This window comes from Chelonoidis abingdonii, chromosome 16, assembly GCF_003597395.2.
Source record: "Chelonoidis abingdonii isolate Lonesome George chromosome 16, CheloAbing_2.0, whole genome shotgun sequence".
NCBI classification, from domain to species: domain Eukaryota; kingdom Metazoa; phylum Chordata; order Testudines; family Testudinidae; genus Chelonoidis; species Chelonoidis abingdonii.
In genome coordinates this window covers 12,616,135-12,638,366 of record NC_133784.1, presented here as the reverse complement: position 1 = coordinate 12,638,366, position 22,232 = coordinate 12,616,135, and the positions used below count along the sequence as shown (strand labels likewise).

The window sequence follows — 22,232 nt, the reverse complement described above, 5'->3', positions numbered from 1 at the left end:
CCTCCATTGTCTCATGGACTTGGGCGACGTCTGGCTCAGGTGGTACCTGAGGGTCTGGTGCCCGAATGGGAGCATCCTCCGTAGCCGGGAGGTGGGGCGCTAACAGTAGCCTCTGGCACCCGGTGCTCCGACAGTACGGAGTGTGATGGCACTGGAGGTCCACTTTGGGCTTGGTGATATGCCCAAGGCGTCCAGAAGGATCACTGATGAGGTCCTTGGTCTTGAGCCTGGGTCTCTTGAAAGACACGGCTGGGAACATCTAAGTCATGGTCCTGTGCATAGGAAGCACTGCCCGCATAGGATGACAAACATGCATGGCGAGACAGCCAAGGAGGAGCTGAAAACCCCTGAGAATGGTCTCCATCCCTGGGTAGTCTGTCTGTATGCTGCAGAGGAGAGTGGTACCGGGTGCTATACCGGTGCCAGGAATGAGACCGGGACCTGCGACCGGAATGCTGCCAGGAGGTCAACTGGGGCCTCGAAGCTCAACGCCGGGAGCGGCTGCGAGAGGTGCGGTGCCGTGAGCTTGATCGGTACCAAGAGTATCGGGCCAGTGAACTGGGTCTTGAACGGTGCCGGGAGAGCGACAGGTACCGAGATGGACAATGGTACCGGGACTGCAAGCGGCGTCGGGACTGAGATTGGCGATGGGACCGAGAATGCCGGTGGGACCGCAAGCGTGATCGGTGCCTCTCAACGGTGCCGATAGAGGATGGTCTCAGTAGGGCAGGCTTGCCTATGGACTGTATAGCCCGCACCGGCAGTGCCAGGGGTTGAGGCAGCACAGACTCCGTCAGTGCAATCAGTTTCCTTGCCGTAGAGAAAAAGTCTCCGGCGTGGAGCGAAAAGTAAGCTCAACCACGGCGCGTGGCGGGGAGCTGTCAGGCACCAGATTCGAAGGGTCTTGCGGGACCGGAATCGACGGTGCTGAAGTTGTCAGTGCCACAGCAGTTGTCGGTGCCGGGTGGTCCAACTTAGGCGGGTGCTCCGACTGCGGCGTGGACACGGAAGCTGCAGGAATCTTATGTTTTTTTACCAGCGGGGAGAGGGAGCGGTGCCTAGCAGACATCTGAGTCAGCAACGGTTGGTGCCGAGGGGCCTTAGCGGTACCGGTGCGCTCCGGTGCCTAAGATGCACTTCTCTCGGGTGCAGATTGTCCGGCGCTCGGTGCCGATGGTGGAGGAGTGAGAGCTGCCTCCATCAGGAGCTGTCTAAGACGAAAGTCCCACTCCTTTTTGGTCCGCGGCTTGAAGGCCTTGCAAATGCAGCACTTATCTGTGAGGTGGGATTCCCCGAGGCACTTAAGACAGGAGTCATGAGGATCTCCAGTAGCCATCGGCTTGTGACAGGCCGAGCACGGTTTGAAACCCGGTGAACCGGGCATAGGCCCTGGCACCAGGTGAGGGGAAGAGGCTAATCCCTGAACCCCTCTTAACTATATACACTAACTATGTTAGAGAAAATAATTAACTGTAAGTATAAAAATTTGAACTATATACACAACAACGAGAAAACTACAAGTAGCTAGGGAGGTGGAGATCAGCTAAGCCGCACTCCACTGTTCCAACGACCGACATGGGCGGTAAGAAGGAAGTGAGGGGCGGTTGGGTCAGCAGGGGTATATATCCGGAGCCATGCCGGTGCCACTCCAGGGGGCGCCCAGCCGACCCACCAAGTGTTGCTAAGGTAAAAATCTTCCGACGAACGTGCACACGGCGCGCGCACACCTAACTGGAATGGATATGAGCAGTCACTCGAAGAAGAACTACAGGGTCTCAATCCGCAGATGAGATAGTGGTGTTCGAAGGAGGGATTCTGGTTTATGAGGAACTGGAAAACCTTGTGGGAAAGTGGAGCTTATATAGAAAGGATGGGCTCCATCTAAAGCAAAACGGAACCAGACTGCTCGCATGTAAAATGAAATAGGTTGCAAAGCAATTTTTGAACTAAGGGCTGGGAGAAAGCCCACAGGTGAAGAAGAGCACATGGCTTGGACACGGACATGCCTTTGGGAAGGGTTTATTAAAAGGAGGTACTCTATTACCCTTGTGAAGAAGAGAGGACAGAAGTTGAACACAGTACAGGCAGGAACTGAAGAGAAACAGTCAAACAAAAAAATCCCATTCAGTTACATTACATGAAGGTAGACAATTAAATACTGACAAATTTAATAAATGCTTATATACAAATGCTAGAAGTCTAAGTACTAAGATGGGTCAACTTGAGTGCCTTGTATCAAATTAGGATATTGATATAATAGGCATCACAGAAACTTATCAATGGAAAATGGTAATACCAGGGTACATAGAGTCAAATATAGTAAAAATCTTAAATGAATCAAATTGTACCACAGAATCTCTATAGATAGAAATTCCGTGCTTGAATAATAAGAGTATAGCAGTAGGAATATACTGCTGACCACCTGACCAGGATGGTGATTGTGAAATGCTGAGAGATTAGAGAGGCTACAGAAAACAGAAAAAACTGTAATAATGGGGGATCTCAACTCTCCCCATATTGACTGGGTACATGTCATTTCAGGACAGGATGTGGAGATAAAATTTTTAGACAATATTACTTTTGCTTCTTAGAGCAGCTGGTTCTAGAACCCACAAGAGGAGAGGCAATTGTTGATTTAGTCCTAAGTGGATCACAGGATCTGGTCTGAGACATGACTATATACCTGAACCACTCTGTAATAGCAACCATAATGTAATTAAATTTAGCATCCGTGTAAGGGAGAAAATACCAAAGACATTCACCACAGTAGCATTTAACTTCAAAAAGGGGAACTACAAAAAAAAAAAGAAAGCTAGTTAAACAGAAATTAAAAAGAATAGTCACAAGGGTGAAATGCCTGCAAACTATTTAACAAAAACATACCAAAGGCTCAACTAAATGTGTATCCCAAATTTAAAAAAACAATATGAGGAACAGCAGAGTAAAAGAGACAAAAGGGAATCCTTTACAAATTGGAAGTCGAAGCCTACTGAGGAAAACAGAAAGGAGCATAAATTCTGGAAAGTCAATTATCAAAGTATAATTAGGCAGGCCAAAAAAGAATTTTAAGAACAAGTAGCAAAAGACAAAAACTAATAGCAATTTTTTTGTTTAAGTATATCAGAAGCAGGAAGCCTGCCAAACAGTAAGTGGGGCCACTGGATGATCAAAGTGCTAAAGGAGCACTTAAGGAAGATAAGGCCGTTACAAAGAAACTAAATGAATTCTTTGCACTGGTCTTCAACACAAAGGATGTGTTGGAAGTTTCCATACCTCAGCCATTCTTTTTAGGTGACAAATCTGAGGAACTGTCCCAGACTGAGTGTCAATAGAGAAGTTTTGGGATAAATTGATAAATTAAAACAGTAGTAAATCACCAGAACCAGATGGTATTCATCCAAGAGTTCTGAATGAACTCAACTATGAAATTACAGAACTACCAACTGTAGTATGTAACCTATCACTTAAAAATCAGCCTCTGGAATAGATGACAGAAGGATACTGAATGTGACATCTCGATTTTTTAAAGACTCCCGAGGGGATCCTGGCAATTACAGGCCAGTAAGCCTAACTTCAGTACCAGGCAAATTGGTTGAAACTATAGTAAAGAGCAAACACAATATGCTGGGGAAGAGTCAGCATGGCTTTTGTAAAGGGAAACCATGCCTCACCAATCTATTAGCATTAACACACATGTGGACATGGGTGATCCAGTGGACACAATGTACTTAGACTATCAGAGAACCTTTGACAAGGTCCCACACCAAAGGCTTTTAAGCAAAGTAAGCAGTCATGGAATAAGAGGAAAGGTCCTCTCATAGATCAGTAACTGGTTAAAAGATAAAAACAAAGGGTAGGAATGAATGGTCAGTTTTTACAGTGAAGAGAAGTAAATAGCAGGTTTCCCCCAAGGATCAGTACTGGGACCAGTGCAGTTTAACATATTCCATATGATATGGAAATAGGTATAAACAGCGGAATGGCAAAAATTTGCCAACAATACAAAAAATTACTTAAGATTGTTAAGTTCAAAGTAACGGATCTCACTAAACTGGGTGACGGGGTAACAAAATGGCACATGAAATTCAATATTGATAAGGGCAAAGTAATGCACGTTGAAATACAATCCCAACTATACATACAAGAAGATTGGGGTCTAAATTTGCTGTTACTATTCAAGAAAGATCTTGGAGTCATTGTGGATAGTTCTCTGAAAAACATCCATTCAATGTGCAGAGACATTCAAAAAAGCTAACAGAATGTAAGGACTCATTAGGAAAGAGCAGGGCCGGCGCTTCCATTTAGGCGGCCTAGCCAATCGCCTAGGGCGCCAGGATTACTGGGGAGCGGCATTTTGCCAAGGGGGGGCAGCAGGCGGCTCTGGTGGACCTGCTGCAGTCGTGCCTGCGGAGGGTCCCCTGGTCCCACGGCTCCAATGGAGCTGCCACAGGCATTCCTGTGGACGGTCTGCCGCTCCGATGGACCTCCCGCAGGCACGGCTGCGGCAGCTCCACCGGAGCCGTGAACCAACGGACCCTCTCCACAGGCACGACTGCGGCAGGTCCACCCGGAGCCGTGGGGGGGGGCGAAATGGCCATGCGCCTAGGGCGCTAAAAACACTAGCGCCGGTCCTGGGAAAGAGATAAATAATAAAAGAGAAAATCTCATAATGCCACTATAGAAATTAATGGTATGCCCACACCTTTAATACTCTGCATGCAGTTTTGGTCGCCCTATCTCAGAAAAGATATATCACAACTGGAAAAGTTTCAGAGAAGGGCATCAAAAATATTTAGGGGTATGGAACAGCTTCTGTATGAGGAGAGATTAAAAGACTCTTAGAAAGGGAAGATATGGTTGACATCTATAAAACCACGCACGGTGTGGAGAAAGTGAAGAGGGAAGTGTTATTTACCCATCTGATAACACAAGAACCAGGGCTCACCTGACGAAATTAACAGGCAGCACGTTTAAAATAAACAAAAGGAAGTACTTCTTCATACAACACACAGTCAATCTGTGGAACTCGTTGTCAGGATATGTTGTGAAGGCCCAAAGTATAACTGGGTTCAAAAAAGAAAAACAAATTCATGGATGATAGGTTCATAAATGGCTATTAGTCAAGATGGTCAAGGACACAACCCCATGCTCTGGATCACTCGATAATTGCCTTGTTCTGTTCCCTCTGAAGTATCTGGCACTGGCCACTGTAGGAAGGCAGGATACTGGGCTAGATGCACCATTGGTCTGACCCAGTATGGCTGCTCTTATGTTCTCTACAGTGTCTATCAAAGAAATTGGTTGCTAGTCGTCCTGGAGAAATAGCAAAGCTCAAAAAATAACTAATCCAAAAGCAAATGCTCTGGGAAACAATGAAGAAAAATTCAACTGATGTTAATATTTTCACAAGGTTTCCTGTTGCTGCAAAAAATTGCCATGGTATACAGAATGTAAGTGTCCAAGCAAAGATGAAGTGTTTATGTCAGAGCAGAAGACAACCTGTGACAACATTCTGTAATGATGACTATTTCTACCAAACTACATCCATGATGGATACTTAATTGTTTTACCTGTTTTTTGTTTTTTTTTTAAACCATGATTACCTGTTCTGTTCATTCCCCCTGGGGCACCTGGCATTGGTCGGGAGACAGGATACTGGGCTAGATGGACCTTTGGTCTGACCCGGTATGGTCGTTCTTATGTTCTGACTGGACAGCAGCCTTACAGACTGCACGCTACACCATTAATAAATGGGTGCATTAATACCAACTCATAACAGACCTTTGCCAGTTGGAGATCAGATGTCAAAAAGTGCACTCAAGAATTGCGTTACTCTGAAGAGGATGTTTTCTGATTTAAGAGTTTTCAACCACTCTCTCTCAATACTGGTTAGACAACCAACCACCTGACTAGCTGGTAGAGATTCCATCTGAGAGAATGAGAAATGCATGTTTTCCTCAAAATGCCTTGAGGAGTAGGAAGAGGGAGCTGTTTATAAAACATACTGCATCTCAAGACACCTTTTCAAACATGTTGCGTTAAATACGCCAGTCCTTCCACTGCACACTGGTCTTAAACCCCAAGTGCTGAGCACAGGCCATCTGCTCCCACACAGATCTAACAAATGCCAATTTTGGAACAGGTTCTGGTTTGGTCATTCAATTACCCAGAGTTAGAAAGCACAGCAAACATCAGCCACACTACATTTCCCCACTCTTGTTCCCTGTTTATAATCTGGGAAAAGCTTGCTTGTTAAGAAGAGTTTTACACTTTGTGTATCTTTATATAGCACTTTGATAGTTTCTGTGCTGGAGGGAAGTAAGTTAATATCACAAAAGGGAAGGTAAGAATGACAGGGCTTTCATACAACAATGCAGCCCCAGCCAGACATTCAATCAGCACCGTTAATCCCAGCCTCATTGGTGTCTGGAGAAGCACAAAAGGCAAGGCCCCTGAAAACATCACCTCAAGCAATCACTGAGAATTTGGATTACAGGTGCTGTTCCAAAACAAAAACCAAAGGATTCTGCCATTGCCTGCAAAAATCACACACCCCACACACTTTAGAGATGGCCTCTTGCTGGGGAGCTCTGGTGTGACCTGTAGCTAATTAGGAAGTCAAAGAATGTTGTCAAACTCTCAATCTTTTCTATCTAGCTATGTTAAAATAAACAACTGAAATCCTAAACCAACTGTCTTTAGTCATTTATGCAGTTACTCTACTGACTGAAACACTGCGTGTCTACTGTACAGGTGACCCTACCTGTTAAAACACAAAGCTAAAAGTGTATCTGACATTTTGGTCCTACCTCCCAGTTTACAAGCACACACAAGAAGTCACTGTGTACTCATTCCACTTAGAAACTGTCATGTCCTCTTTCTACCAGGATACAAGAGTTGCACTGTTGCTTACATTTTCAAAGGTGCATGTGCTAGGAATGGTTTGTGTGTTCCTAATGCATTTATTGTCACAGTACATTACACTAAAATTATATAAAAAGTTTGGAGATATCCCACCAGTTAAGCATTTAATTTTACCATTACACACCACTGCAGAGACACCAACGTACCGACCAGAAGAAACAGACTGAGATGCCCATTTTAATAGGTCACAAAGATCCCAGTTTCTTAGCATTTCTTTTCTTAACTTGGAGACTGGGTTTCTTGTGCTGAAGTGATTATTAGATTCACCCACAATACAAAGCTTTCTGGTAACAAGTACCTGAAACCTAAGCAAGCAGGAGCTGCCATTTGTCACTAGATTCTAACTCCACAACCACTCCACCCGATAAACACACGATGTTGGAGACAACCTCAACTTTTTTCCATCCTTCAGATGCAATGCCTGGCTTCTTTGTTCCCGCTAGCTCTCTGCCACCTCAATACAAGCAGTGGCACATAGCATGTTCTGCAGTGATTGCTGAACAAAACTCAGTGCATACAGCCACGAGGGGGTGCTACAGAACAACGCAACATGCACCACCCTCCACCTCTAATCTAGTGATGTTCCTAGAGTCTAGTAAGTACAGGAATAGTTTCAAGTTTCCACTGAACCCTATTCTCCCATATGGCTCATTTAAAAATATTAGTGCCACAAGTTGATCTGCCCCCCACTGATCCCAAGAAATACTCTCTCCGTCTCTCTCTTTGTACAGACAAACAAAGAAGTAATAGCAAAACTACTGCCATGTCAACTGGGAGAAGTGAGTCTTTCAGGAGCTGATAGAGACAATGTAGGCCACTGGACAGGGACTGGACTATAAAAAATTCACCTATCACAGAACCATCAAGATCTGGGAATCCCTCCCCAAGTAACCCTGCTGAGTTTATTGTGTGTGTGAACCTATTATTGTAACCCTTGCCCTCATTCTCCACTCTCCCTTCCCACCTTGTTATACCGTGTCTGAAAGCACACGGCAAACACTCCAGCGCATGGATTGCTCCTTTATATAATTCTGTGACATACCTAACACACTTCTAGGTGTTTAAAATAAATATTCCAAATGCCCTGAAAAGCCTGCAATGGTTAAAAAAAGACTAGGAGTCCTAGAGCTATTTATTACCATCTACCACCATTCTAAAGCTGTGAATGGCACTAGTTAGCATCGCATGAACAAAGTTTACAGAAAAAACACTTCCCCATTATTTCCTAAGTATTACTGAAGACTGTCATCCCCACACCATCAGCCCAGGCAGACTTCAACTCTGAGAAGGCTGCAAATATGTACTACCCCATTATGCATGGGATTTCCAGAGTATACACTTGGCTGGCATTTTTGGAAATGCCAGTGATCCAAGCCCCATACCTATTAATGCATATGAGAGGAACTTGTTCACAGATGTCAGGGCCAACCCAGTGATGGGACCTGTAGTGTCTTCAGAACGGATTACTTCCAGGAAGGGTCGGAGAAAGACATTGGGTTCAATTTCCGAAAGCTCTGTAAGAAAAAAAGAGAGAACATCATTAGAGACTTAGCTTACCAATGGTCAGACCACAGAACTAAAAGCAACTTGTGCTAAAAACAAATTCTTGTAACAGGGGAGTAAGCTCTGTGGGACCTTGGTGTACAGCCAGGATGATCATCCCTTTGGTGACCGGCAGGATGACTTGAGACTGAGACAACATGCTCGCAAACTCCAACAGCATACTACATACTAAATCCTCACATTGCCAATTTGCTCATTAGTTTCATTCATTAGGTTGTATTTAACTTCCCCTCTAAGTAGCTGTCCAAGCTCAGTCTCTCAGGGAGGAAGCTGTATAAATGGCTCATCACTCATTTCAGAAGACTGGTGGGAAGGTGGGGGCTGCTCCTAAAAAATGAGCACCGCAGAGAGAGGAAGGGGTTATGAAGCTCCTTAATTCTTATGCAAATGTAGTGATCTTCTAAACAGCCTTCTGGAGCCTCCTGTCTGAGCTCCCATTGTAGGAGCACTATGTAAACATCACAGAGCTGCTGCTCCCTATATTAATGCTTTAATTAATTGGCAGATATTGCAGCCTTTTCCTTGGATGCCTGTAATGTGATCAAATTAGCTGTATAAAACCTGACTCATCCTTCCATCACAATATCCACTATCTGTATGCACAGTATATCCACCACCTACATCTACAATGTGAATACATACCCACCAAATGTGGTCGTGTCCCACGGGATTGTACTGAAGTCAGTGTTCTACTCCAATTTCATTTTTAGGAAAGAGAAACTGAGCCAAACCATTTTAAATACCTTCTTCCCTCCCCAAAACAACCTTGGCCTTCAGGCTATACATCTAAACTTGAGAGTGTAAAAGGGGCAGTCACTTACCTGTAACTGGAGGTTCTTCGAGATGAGTGGTCCCTATCTGTATTCCACTGAGGGTTATGCACATGCCTCATGCGCCCAGACCTTTCCAAAGTAGCAGCATCCATTGGCCCGTGTCTGTGCCCTTGTATTGCCTCGTGGTTTTGGCCAAGCAGATATAGGACAGAGCAGACCAACCACATCTTCAGTTCCTTCACTGCAGATCTACCAGATCCACAGCAGATGGGAAGGAGGATGGGATTGGAATACAGATAGGGATCACACATCTCGAAGAACCTCCAGTTACGGTAAGCAACCACCCCTCCTTCAAGTGATGATCCCTTGATTATATTCCACTGAGGATTATGAACAAGCAGCAGTTAATTAGGAGGAGAGTGTGGGAAGATGATGGAACCATGGAACAGAAGACCACTGCACCGAATGAGAATCATGCACTAGAGCAGCAGTCGCCAAAGTTTTGATGGTTGCAACTCCCTTATTCTGCCCTCCCCTTTTTGCCCCCCAGGAGTGGGGCTGCTTCTCACAGGGTGACACAAACAAGGTAAGGGGGCCAAGGCTAGGGTTGCAGCTGCGGGTGAGGCTGGGGCCAGGGCTGGAGACAGGGATGGGAGCGGCAGCACTGCTGGGCTGTGGAGGGGGCCAGCACCAAAGTCCACAGCAAGGTGAGGCTCCACTCCCAGCCTTATATGGTTTGCCTGAGGCTGCCTTATATGTGTTTGTCGTGGAGCACGGCAGTAGTTGTTGCCTGTGCTCTCATGGAATGGGCCTGTATCCCATCTGGTGGGGACTGTCCTGGTAGTTGACTGCACAGTGTAATGCACCCTAAGACCCACTTTGAGATTCTCTGGGTTGAGATGGCCTGCTCTTTAATTCTCTCCACTATAGCAATGAGTAGTCTAGATTTCTGGAAGGGCTTCGTCCTGTATAGGTAAAAGGCCAGGGCCCTATGGACATTGAGACAATGAAGCAGCTGTTCCTCATCTGAGGCATGTGATTTGGGAAAGAAGGTTGGTTGAGGTGGAAGCAGGAAACCACTTTTGGTAGAAATTTGGGATGCAAGCACAGTGGAACTCTATCCTTATGAAACGTGGTGCAAGGGAGGTTTACCATCATGACTCCAAGTTTGTGAACCCTCCTTAGAGAGGTGATGGCCACGAGAAAAGCGACCTTCATGGAAAGGAGAGAAAGGGAGCAGGAGTTGAGAGCAAGCCCCAAGACCTTCAAAAGAGAGGAAATAGTCCAAGAGCATAAGGATGCCAACAGCTTTCTGTTGGGCCCAGGAGGTGAAATGCGCCCATTTAGCTCAGTAGGCTCATCTCATGGAACCCTTCCTACTACTGGAGAAGACATGTCATACTGCTGACGAACATTTTCATGCTAGCAGAGGTGTCCATTCAAAAAAACAGGCTGTCAGGTGAGGCATCTGTGGATTGAGGTATATGAGTCTGTCGTTGTGTTGTGAAAGCAGTTCCGGAAACACTGGGAGTAGGAATGGAGGATGTTTTGACATGCAGAGAAGCAGAGGAAACCAGAACTGGCCAGGTCAGAATGGAGCAATCAGGATGACCATTGCCTTCTCCTGTTGGAGTTTGTGAAAGATGCACTGCAAGAGTGGCAGGGGAGGAAAGACATCGCTGATCTGGTCCAACCAGTCGACGACCAGGGTGTCGCCTTCTGAATGGACACTGACCCTTCCCCTTGTGCAGTATTGAACGCACCAAAGGGGGTGGGTTGGCAAGAGTATGGTGTGAAGTGGTTGATGGCTCTCTAGATGCACTCACAAATATCTCTTACTCAAAAACTAAGTGTGCTGCATGAAGGGCTGACCATTGGCAGACCAGGCAGGCAAGACCTGTGGACCTTCAGACACTTCTGTGGAGGTTCGTAGGCTCGCTAGTGGTAGAATTGGAGAGTTCAATAGCATTATGTAGACGATGGCATATATATTTTCATTTCAGTGCCGGTGTATATTTGCCTCGGGACTGAAGGGTAGGTCTAGAGCAGTGGTCTCAAACGTGCAGCTCGCGGGCCTCTTGCATGTGGCCCGCCAAGCTCCCCGCTCCCCCGCCCCCATCCCTCTGCCTACCCGCAGGATTGCCCCCTGTCGCGCTGCTAGCCCCACGCTGCTCCTCTGAAGCAGCTGGCAGCAGGCCCCTTCAGTCCGGGGGAAGGAAAGAGAGGGCTTCTGCATTGCCTCCTTCCAGGCACCGCCCCCCGCAGCTCCCATTGGCCGGGAACAGGAAACCACGGCCAATGGGAGCTTCGTGGGAGGTACCTGTAGAAGCGGCAAGAGCAGCAGAGACACAGAACTCTGAGCTCCTCCCTCTCCCCCAGGGGCTGCAGGGACATGGTTCCAGCTGCTTCCTGGAACGGAACGGCGCAAGGCCGGGGGCCAGGGAAGGTAGGCAAGGAGCCTGCCCTGGCCCCGGTGAATGCCGCTGCCACCCCGGAGCCGCTCTAGGTAAGCGGTGCTGGGTTGGAGCTCGCACCCTGAGTCCCTCCTGCACCCCAACTCCCTGCCCTGAGCCCCCTGCCACACCCCTCACCCCTCCTGCCCCCAACTCCCTGCCCTGAGCCCCCTGCTGCATCTCACACCCCTCCTGCACTCCCTGCCCTGAGCCACCTGCTGTACCCTGCACCCCGACCCTGTGCCGCACCTCTCACCCTCTTGCACCCCACACACCAACTCCCTGCCCTGAGCCCCCACTGCACCCTTTCTGCACCCCCTGGGGAAGCGCGGGGGTGCGGTCTAATGGAAGGGGTGGAGTGGGGGCAGGGCCAAAGGCAGCGAGGGGTGTGTGTCAGAGATGCGGCCCTCGGGGTCAATGCACTAGTCTTCATGCATCCCTCGTGGTCATTTGAGTTTGAGACCTCTGGTCTAGAGTCTTTCCGTGAGTGTAAAGAAAAGAAAGAATCGCCAGTCTTCTGTTAGAAGAGGGTGATTCATCAAAAGGGAGGTCCTCAATTGTGCTCTATGCCTCTCAAGGGAAGCCTGAGGAATGTAACCAGGATTCCCTCCTCATGCCTATTCCAGTCACCACTTTGTGCAAGGATATGTCCATGGAATCAACTGCAGCATGAAGTATTGTCCTGGAGACAAACTTGCCCTCCTCCAAAATAGCTTGGAAGCAAGAAGTCATATTTGGCCATCAGCGCTAGGTAGTTCAAGATACAGAACTGGAGGCTGGCTGAGGAAAAGACCTTTCTACTTATAATGTCAAACCTCTTGCCCTCTTTGTCAGAGAGAGTGGTGCATGTGTGCTGTTGTCTGGACCACTCCTTATCAGTCTGGACCACCAGGGAATTAGGCTGAGGAGGGGAGAACAGAAACTCAGACCCTTTGGGGGGACACAGTACACCTCTTTTCTGCCCCCTGTGGGGTGGGGGTGCATGTGTCCACAGTATGCCACATAGTGCATGCCAGTTGGAGAAAAGTATCATTGATCAGTAGGGCCACTCCAGAGGATACTGATGCATGCATGATGTTTAGTAGTTGGTGCTGACTGTCCTGCATCTCCTCCAATGGGATATGAAGAGCATTAGCTATTCCCCTGACCAGCTCCTGAAATTGATGGTAGTCATCCAGGTCAGAGGAGGACGTCAACGACATAGTCGCATCCAGGGACAATGACGGGAACCTCTCTGGATCTGTCAGTATTGCCGGAGCTGGGCCGACTGGCGCATCATCCAGACCCAGCTTCAAATGTCTCCTCAACAAAGGATGGGGTGATGAGACAGGGGATTCCTCTAGGGTTGAGGAAGACTGTTCTGAAGGCGAATATTGGAGCCAGGAGCTGACTGCAGTCCCATAGCGACCTCCATGAGGTGCTTCTTAAGGTATAGGGCCTGGCCTTCCTGGGTACGAGAAGGGGAGGTGGCAGATATTGCACCTGGATACTACATGCACTTCTCCCAAGCAGTACAGCCACCATTGGTGCTTGTCGTTCAGTGAAAATGAGCAAAGGCAGGAAGCACAGACTTTGGATCCCAGCATCTTTGGTATAATCCAGTACCCTGCACAGCTGGGGGTTGGCGGGAAACCACCAAAGCGGCGTCCCAAAGTCTTTAATCCTACAAAAATTATTATGAACACTAAAAGCTACTATAAAAAAAAAAATCAGTAAAATCCTAACTATGTACAAGAACAGAAACATTTTTTCTGGAAAGTTTCGAAAGTGTGTCACCAAGCATAAGTGTGGGTGGGTAAGGGGAGAGTGCTCGACCCCCTACTCCGCCCCAGGCCTCGCCCCCACTCTACCTCTTCCCCTAATCGCCCACCTCTGCCTCCGCTCCACTCCCGGCCCCACCTCTTCCCGCCCCCGCTCTGCCCCCTTCCCTTCTTCCCAGTGCCTCCTGCACACCATGGAACAGCTGAACACAGAGGGCAGGAGTGCTGGGAGGGAGGGGAAGAAGTTGATTGGCAGGGTCATTGGTAGGTGGGAGGTGCTGGGGAGGAGCTGGCTGCTGGTGGATGCTAAGCAGTCAATTTTTTTTTTCCTGTGAGTGCTCCGGCACTGGAGCACACACAGAGTCGGCGTTTAAGTCACCAAGGACAAGAGAAAAACAGAAGCTCTGACTCGGATTATGCGTTGGTGAGAAGGAACTGAAGACATGGTCGGTCAATACTGCCCTGTATCACCTCAGGCGAAATCACGAGGCAATGCAAGGGCACATGTGCGCACCAACACACACGACTACTTTGAAAAGCTCTGGCTCTGGGTACATGGTGCATGAGCATAACGCTCAGTAAAATGCAATAGGGACCATCACTCAAAAAAGAATGTGCTATTATCCCAATTCCTGTTGCTTTGTACAAAAGGAGTTCTCTGTACAGCTGCCACAGAGACAGGCAGATGCATGGAGTTGTATGTTGAGAAGGGAACTTTCTACCTTGGCTTGGAGATGCTTTAAGTTTAGGCTTCTGAGTTAGAATACGGGCATAACTTTGACTCAGGCTGGAGCCCACTTACTTTTCAAGCTAAATCATTCTAGTGCTCATAGCTTTCCAATGTCTTCCCACAATTCCCCCTGAAGGACAGACAATTTATCCCACAGCTGACAGGGAGAGAATCCTAGAGTGAGTGTCTCAGTATAAAGAACTAGAGGCAAGAGCAGAAACAGTGAGGACACAGTAACAAGGTTATGGCTTTGCAGTGGAATTGCTCACAGTAGGATTAGGACAACTTAGGTGCTCAGACCCAGATGCCAATTACCCAGGTTAACTGTGTAAACATAGCCTAAAGCATTGTAATATGGTTTCTTCTACTCCATTTGTAGTGAGAAAGAAAACCTGTAGACAAAAAATCACAAGGAGCACAGAAAGGGTAATATTCTGATATGACATTACAACTGTACGACTTCTCAATAGCTTGTGGAAATGCAGAGATCATGAGACATGCTTTCAACAATGCTTAAGAGTAGGTCTACACTGCATTTAGACACCCACAGCTGACGTGCCAGCTGACTCAGGGTTGCAGGGCTTGGGATAAGAAGTTAATTGTGTCTTAGATGTTCTGGCTCAGGCTGAAGCACAAGCTCTAGGACTCTCTCACCGCACAGGGTCCTAGAGCTCTGGCTCCAGGCCAAGGACCCAAGTGTACACCACAATTAAACAGCCCTTTAGCCTAAGCCCCACGACCCGATTCAGCTGGCACAGGCCAGCCATAGGTTTTAACTGCAGTGTAGACATATCTTAAATTTGCTTTATCGAATTGTCACAGGGTGACTGGCCCTTTAAGAGGGAGCAGGGACAGTGTACCTGTGCCTGGTCATATGACCCTAGTTAGGCTTAAGACTGCAGCTGGGGCTATAAAGAGTCAGAGAGAGACCCAGTGAGGGGGAACTGGCTGAGAAAGAGGCAGGAAGCTGCAGAAGCAGAAGCAGCAGGAACAAGAGCAGGAGCAGGACTGCCAGCAGAGGCAGTGAAAACCAAAAATGTAATGGATGAGCTGAGGAGCCATTTTGTTTAAGTTTGGACAATAAATGTGCCGACAGGAGACTGAGGGCGTGGCAGTGAGTCATTTGCAAGCTGGGGAAAATCCCTGCCTTCTTATAAGCGCACTTTTCGAAGGTTACAGGCACCTATGCAATATTAAAAATATACAAAACTAACGGATCTATATTGACAGACTTAGGATCAGCTTTGAGGAGGATGGCTATCAAAATAGTCACCAAGTTAATCAACCCATCGTACATACCTGCCAAACCATTCCCCCTCCCTCAGCCCTCTCTTACAAGAATCCAGAAAGACAGAGGAATTGTGCTCAGAATGTTAATAAATCAAGGTTTCATCAGGCCCGTGTATACTAACAGTCCCAGCGCTGAGGATCACTCATAGAAAGAGCCCTTACATAACTAGACAGCTTCCTTTTAAGCCAAAGGCGGATCGCTCAGTGTCTGTTTCACAACTGCAGCAGTACCACATTGGGAGACAGCAGGTGTCTTAGGTACCCAAGACCCATAGCACTTGGGGCCTTTACGATTGCTTGTCAAGAAAAGTACAGAGATGAAAAAATTGCTCCTGCCCACCCAAAGGAAGCTTAGGACCTAAAAGTCCTGCCTCAGCATGAGAGGCTGACACACATGACATTTGGAGGTCCCTTCCAGCTTTACTTTTCAATTAATCCCAAATTGAGATCCTCAGTAACAAACAGATGCAGTGCCTCAGTTAAGGGGACTTGTATAAATCTCTACTGTTTCTTCCCTTACTAACAAGCTTCTCCTTAATCTTACCTGTGTGAAGCCTCAGCCAGCCAGTAACTAAACTGCATCAACTATATTGACAAGACAGAAACAGAGCTGGGTATCAGGATACAGAACCCAACATAGCTCATCTCTCTCTTAACAACCCTACTAAATACCAAACATACTATTTGAACAGGAGGGATGAGCATACAGAGCCACAGTGTGTTAGTGCGTATCACACAGTAATACGTTTCTTTATCCCGCATCTAGCATCTGGACCACATACAGGCCTTGTCTTAACTCAGGGCATGGCTACACTGGAAACTTCAAAGCGCTGTCATGGGAATGCTCCCGTAGCAGCACTTTGAAGTGCAAGTGTGGTCACACGCAAGTGCTCGCAGCATTGCTCCCAACACTCAGAGCCTGTTTACACTAGTGCGTTAAAGCGCTCAGACTAGCTGCGCTCAGGGGGGTGATTTTTCATCCCCGAGCCAGCAAACTAGAGCGCTATAAAATTTAAGTGTAGACAAGCCCTAAGAAAAGAAAAAGAGAGGTGTTCTCAATCGAATTTAACTGTGGTTAACTAAAATCCTAGTGAAGACAAGGCAGTCTGCAGCCTTCATATAAATTAGGAGTTTAAAAACTAGTCTCACTCAAACTATCTGCTACCTCATATGAAGGACTACAAACTGCCCTGTCTTCACTAGGATTTTATCTTTCGTTAATACACCATTTTCCCCACAGTGAAGACAAGATCACAGAAGATTACAAGTCTGCTACTGCCTTCAAGTCAGTGGACCTGATCATCAATCTTATGCTTTTACATCCAGAGGTCCTGGGCTTAATCCCCAAAGACTATCCTATCCAGGAACGTCACCTACATATGAGAAGCCTCAGGGTATATAAACCTTTATCTTTTGGGGTGTCTCTGAAAGGGAGCACAGCCACTCACTAGCAACCCCATCTACTCCTGCTAGAGACAGCAGCAGATGTGTCCAGCAATGTCACACAATCAACAGTATCACAGGCAACTGACAGATAAAAATGAATCAGCACTGACACCTGATCAGTTTTCTGAAGATCAACTAGTGTTGTTGCTCTATCATACCTAGGCCAGAAAACAAGAACCAAGAGAGACTAAAGTCCCCTTTGCATCAAAAGCCTAGGCTTATTTCTGGATACAGTACTCAGCTTCTAGGGCAGTGAGGTGTTTTACATGAAATTTGCTGTAAAAGACTTTACAATATAAATGAACACACTCTAATCTGATGTTACTACTGTGGTACCAAAAGGCTCAGAAATATCAGAACCCACAGAACAAAGAGCTGCAAGCTAGTAATGCAAGTAACTCCAGTTCCATCTCTGACTGACTCTTGGATTTTCCCTTAAAACCCTACAGAAAAGCACACAAGTCCTTAGCTCCTCAAAGGGCAACTCTCCTCCCCACACTTCTCCACTATTCAAATAACCAAAACTGGCCCCCATCCCACAGGGGGGAGATGCCTTCTGCTCTCTGCCTGCCTACCCTCACCACTGGGCAGCATTTTCAGCATGTTCTAGGGAAGCATCCTCTCCTCAGCTGCTGCTGGCTGGGACACCTGACCCATACTGCAAAGGGGGCAGGATCCAGAAGCAGGAAAAGATGGGACAGAGTCAAACCAGCAGAGGACAGAGGTTCCCTGCCAGGAGAAGATGGAGCTGGATGGAACCAGGTGCACTCTAAAAATTCTCAATCAGGCTCTTCCTCCTCCCCAGTTCATCAGTCTCCTACAGGCACAAAACTCAGGTAACAAGCCATTTCTGAAGGTATACAACTGCTCAGGATTGCCAACCTTCTTAAGAGTTAATTTGGGGATAATCACTCACCCGCTACACACTAAAATAACTGAAGGAGGCATAGTCTGAGAAGAAGATAATCTGAACTCTTTTTGTGAAAGTCGCACAGGGAAGGGAAGAAGGAAAACTACATGTTCCTTTTCCCACCAACAAACCAAAATCCAGAGCAGAAAGGCTTGTACAAAGATTCACAGCTAGCAATCGTCCCTTCCCTGTTGCAAAGAGATACTATTTGTGGGGAAGGAGAGAAGACGGGCAGACATTAGTAATCCCTTCCCATAGACAACTGTTTGGGAGAGAATGGAAAGACTGGACTGACAAACTACTTGCCATTGCAAAATCAGTTGCTCTGTCAACTTCTCATTTGGGAATTTGAATATGAATAGAGCTTCTGATTTAAAATTTGAACCAAACAGTACTGTTAAACAACCCGATAAACAAAAAAAAAAAAAAATCTGTGTTTATCCAATAAACATCACATTAACACTGGAAATAGTTACTTATCTCTAACGGCTTGTCTACAAGAAGCAGTAATGCAGATTACAGGGGTATGATTTGTACAGTGCACTAACATGTTGTGCATTAATAAATCCATCTAGACCCTGCTGGTGCGCACTAAAGGTTCCCTAGTGTGCTACAATGCAGTGCTGTTTGAAACAGTACTACATTAAAGGCCACTAGGAAACATTACAAAGAGATTAATCATTACAACATATACTACTGTAATAAGTGAAGAATATAATATACATTAGAAAGTCCCCAAACCTCTAATTTTTGGACATCTACATAAGACTCACAAATTGCTAAAAATAAATCCCCCAAAATAGAAGCTCTAATATGGTGCTGTCCATCTTTGTTCCCCTTCTTCACCGAGTTCCCTACTAATATGGATTTTTGCACTATTTAAAGAGCTACTTCCACTAGGATCTCCATATATAGTTAACAATATTAATATGCAAATAAAATAGTGTTTGATATTTGGAGTAATTACCTATATTTTTTGGGAGAGGAGTGTAAGGAAAGGGATTGCTCCCTGAGCAAATCCAAGTACCTTCAGAGAGAGACTGAAACCCAGTGAAGTTTCTAGTGACCACTATCTGAAGGCTGTTCAGGGCCTGTGTGATCTCTCTGGTCTCAGTCCAGTTCTTTAAGGGACTAGTGTCCATAATGTCATTAGAGGCCCCTCTCTGGTTGCTGGCAGATGCACCAAGGATTCAACATGCATGATGACTGAAATCTTGTACCATCTTTTCATAAGAGGACTGAAGTTCAGTGGCAGTGCAAAGAAACGCATAAAAATAATTCTACATTTATTCAGTGCTATTGTGCTTTGAAAATGTAGTTCAGAAGGTCTCCCATCAAAGGTTCACACAGAACTACAGCCAATATTGCAGAGAACTGTCAAGTTCAAAGTCATATGCCCAGTACTCCAGCCCACATATTGCAATTGCCATCTGTGCCCCTTCGATGTAGCTTTCTCAGCCACTACGCCAGGGGTTCTCAAACTGAGGGTCATGAGGTTATTACATAGGGAGGTTGCAAGCTGTCAGCCTCCACCCTAAGCCCCGCTTTCCCTCCAGCATTTATAATGGTATTCAATATATTTTAAAGTGTTTTTAATTTATGGGGGGGAGGGTCGCACTCAGAGGCTTGCTATGTGAAAGAGGTCACCAGTATAAAAGTTTGAGAACCACTGCACTACGCCCTCATCCAGTCTCTACTGATAACAAAAACTGGACAAAATATCAGGGGGGTAGCCGTATTAGTCTGTATCCACAAAAATAATGAGGAGTGAAGAAGTGTGTTTATTACCCACAAAAGCTTATGCCCAAATAAATCTGTTAGTCTTTAAGGTGCCATCGGACTCCTTGTTATTTTTGTAAAAATAGGACAGTATCTTCCATTTCCCTGGTCTATTACTTGCTTGGGTTGAAGGTTTATGTACTGCTTGGGGGAGAAGGTAGGGGTCACATCCTGAAAGGAATAGCTCAGCCCTGAAAGTTAATAGAGAAGAACTTTTGATCAAGAATTGGGGTGGGAAGGGAGACAAGGAGCTGACAAGTAAAATTGTGCGATATCCTGGCAGCATGGGAACATCAGGGAAGAGATAGTAAAACCCATTTCCAACCTCAGCAATCATAAAATCTGTTTAAACAAAGTATTGGGTGTTTGAAAGATCAGACTTAAAAATTATGATAGCTAAGCCATTATTTAAAGCACTTTGGAAAGGCATTCATGTGTTCTGGTCCCTAAGGTTCCTGCTCTGCCAGGGTCAGATGTCTCATCATTTTTCAGTGAAAGTGGCCACACCAGCAAGAGGCTCAGAAATACTGATAATTAAAGATGTCTCTCCAAGTGAGCTTCCCAGCAAGGGGCATCTCATTGCATGAGCTGTCAGAAACATGGGAAATTTCTCCTCTCATTGGGCATCTGATTTCAGTTGTGCAATAAAGACTGCAGCCACCACATTAATGTTGTGTACTATGGAGAAAAACAAACTTAGTGACTGTTAAAAGCAGATCAAAATCTCACCAAGGGTACCCATTATCTGCAAACTGCTCAGAAGGGGTGGGGAGGCTATAGTAAAAATTAGGTTCTAGTGATCCATAGAGGGGTTGGGTCTCCTTTAGGAAACAGCTCCAGGACATCTTCAACTAGCATTACCATACATCCCAGTTTTCCCAGACATTTCCTCCTCTTAGATCCTCCCCTCTTTGTCCAGGCGGATTTTTCAAACAAGAAAATGTTCACACCGCAAAAATTTGGACATCACAGTTCAGAAAGACCTGACTCTGTGTCCTGATTGGTCCCTCCGCTGCAGCTGCAGCTACTGGCTCCCAGCCCTGGGGAGCAGAAGAGGTAGGGAGGCGTTGATGGATAGTTGACACTGCCTCCTAGGCCTGCCCATCTGCCTTGTCACCATGACAGGGAGCGACAGTGCCCCTGCCTCGAGAGTGACGCCAGAGGTACCACCTCTAGCACCCTGCAGGTACCCTTCCCAGTACACACATCCCCTCCAGTACTCCTGCAAATACTCCCTCCCAGTACATACACACACACCCCTCCAGCACCCCACCCCCAAATACTCCTTCCCAGTACACATGCACTCCCTCTAGCACCCTGTTAAATACCCCTTCCAGTATCCTCAACTGTACCCCCACCCTCTTTTGGAGAACCTGAAAGATGGTAACCCTACCTCCAACTCTCCATTAACCAAAATTTCAGGAGTCACTGTAATGCAGCATCAAGAAGGCAAATAAAGACGCAAACCACAACAGCTCTTTGGTAGGCTCAGATGACCCAAGGCAGTGTGTGTGGATTGAGCAAGTAATGAAGGAAACGTCCCTAGTCACCTTAGTAACATATTAAAGCAGCTTAGCCAGAAGAGCCAGATTTTTAGTATGAAGTTAGAAACCCTGCAACCACCGGGCTTTCACTTTCAGATCCTCTGGACTATTTCCAGTTATGAGAACACCAGACCCATTCCGTTTCAGGTTGTGCTTTTACAACAAAGTTATAAACTCCCATTCACATTGCAGCACAGCTGTATAGTTAAGGACATTTATTCCTCACTGAAGCACTTGCTTTTATTGCAAGTTTAGATCTCTCTAGTACTGAAAAAACTAGGAGTCATCCCACCACTGAGCTCTGTTATATCATGCCACCTTCAATACCAGACTAGAAACTATTCCTTCCTCTCCCTCTCTCTCCAAGCAACAGTTAATTTCACTGAGGGCAAACGCCAGTCTCCTCCTGTCAGGCGACAATCTCATCCAATTGCACTCCAGGGCCTAGCTGGTGAATCTAACAGCACCCCAGAAAATGAGGTTTATTAAGGCCTCTCATTGCCCTGCATTCCTGGTATAGAAGATTGAGTCCTTCCATGAAGAGATTTCATCTCATTGCTGATACACTGTTGGCACATTCCTGATCTAAAATGCTCACATAAGCTGCTTTCTCTGGTAGTTAAACTCTTCACTCCTGAGTAACTCTTATCAGGGTCTGCTATGCGTTTCGAATCAGATTAAATGAGCAAGAAAAAATAGTTTATGACAAGTTATTTCAACATCATTTATCCACAGGACAGGCAACTGCAATGCAAACCACATGACCTGCCTGACCCTTTCCTATGCAACAGCTGTTACCCTTTGATGTTGAGCCTTAAGGAAGGCCGTTGAAACCTTCTTTATTATGTGCACCTCATTGTAAAACACACCAGACAACTCAGACAAGAACACAATGCTTCCAGCATGAGGCACTTTCCCTAATTACGCATTGACTTACATTACAAACAGGTCTTTTTCTTATTAACCTGAGCAATAGGTAAAAGCAACACTAAAATTCAGGCAATTCATCTGTTTGTTCCAGGACATGTGGTTTTTCCTGGTTGTGGTGCAGCCTAGTCTG

The 22,232-nt window shown here is 46.2% G+C and overlaps 1 protein-coding gene across 16 annotated transcripts in view; it reads right to left on the bottom strand.

Moving 5' to 3' along the window:
• The window catches only part of GBF1 (golgi brefeldin A resistant guanine nucleotide exchange factor 1), a 166,917-nt gene that overhangs the window by 66,313 nt on the left and 78,372 nt on the right, over window positions 1–22,232 (bottom strand). For all 16 annotated transcript variants that reach the window (XM_075072936.1, XM_075072940.1, XM_075072939.1 and 13 more), the window contains one exon: window positions 8,307–8,438. In XM_075072936.1, coding sequence (XP_074929037.1) covers window positions 8,307–8,438 — 132 coding nt within the window. The remainder of the gene's footprint in view (window positions 1–8,306; window positions 8,439–22,232) is intronic.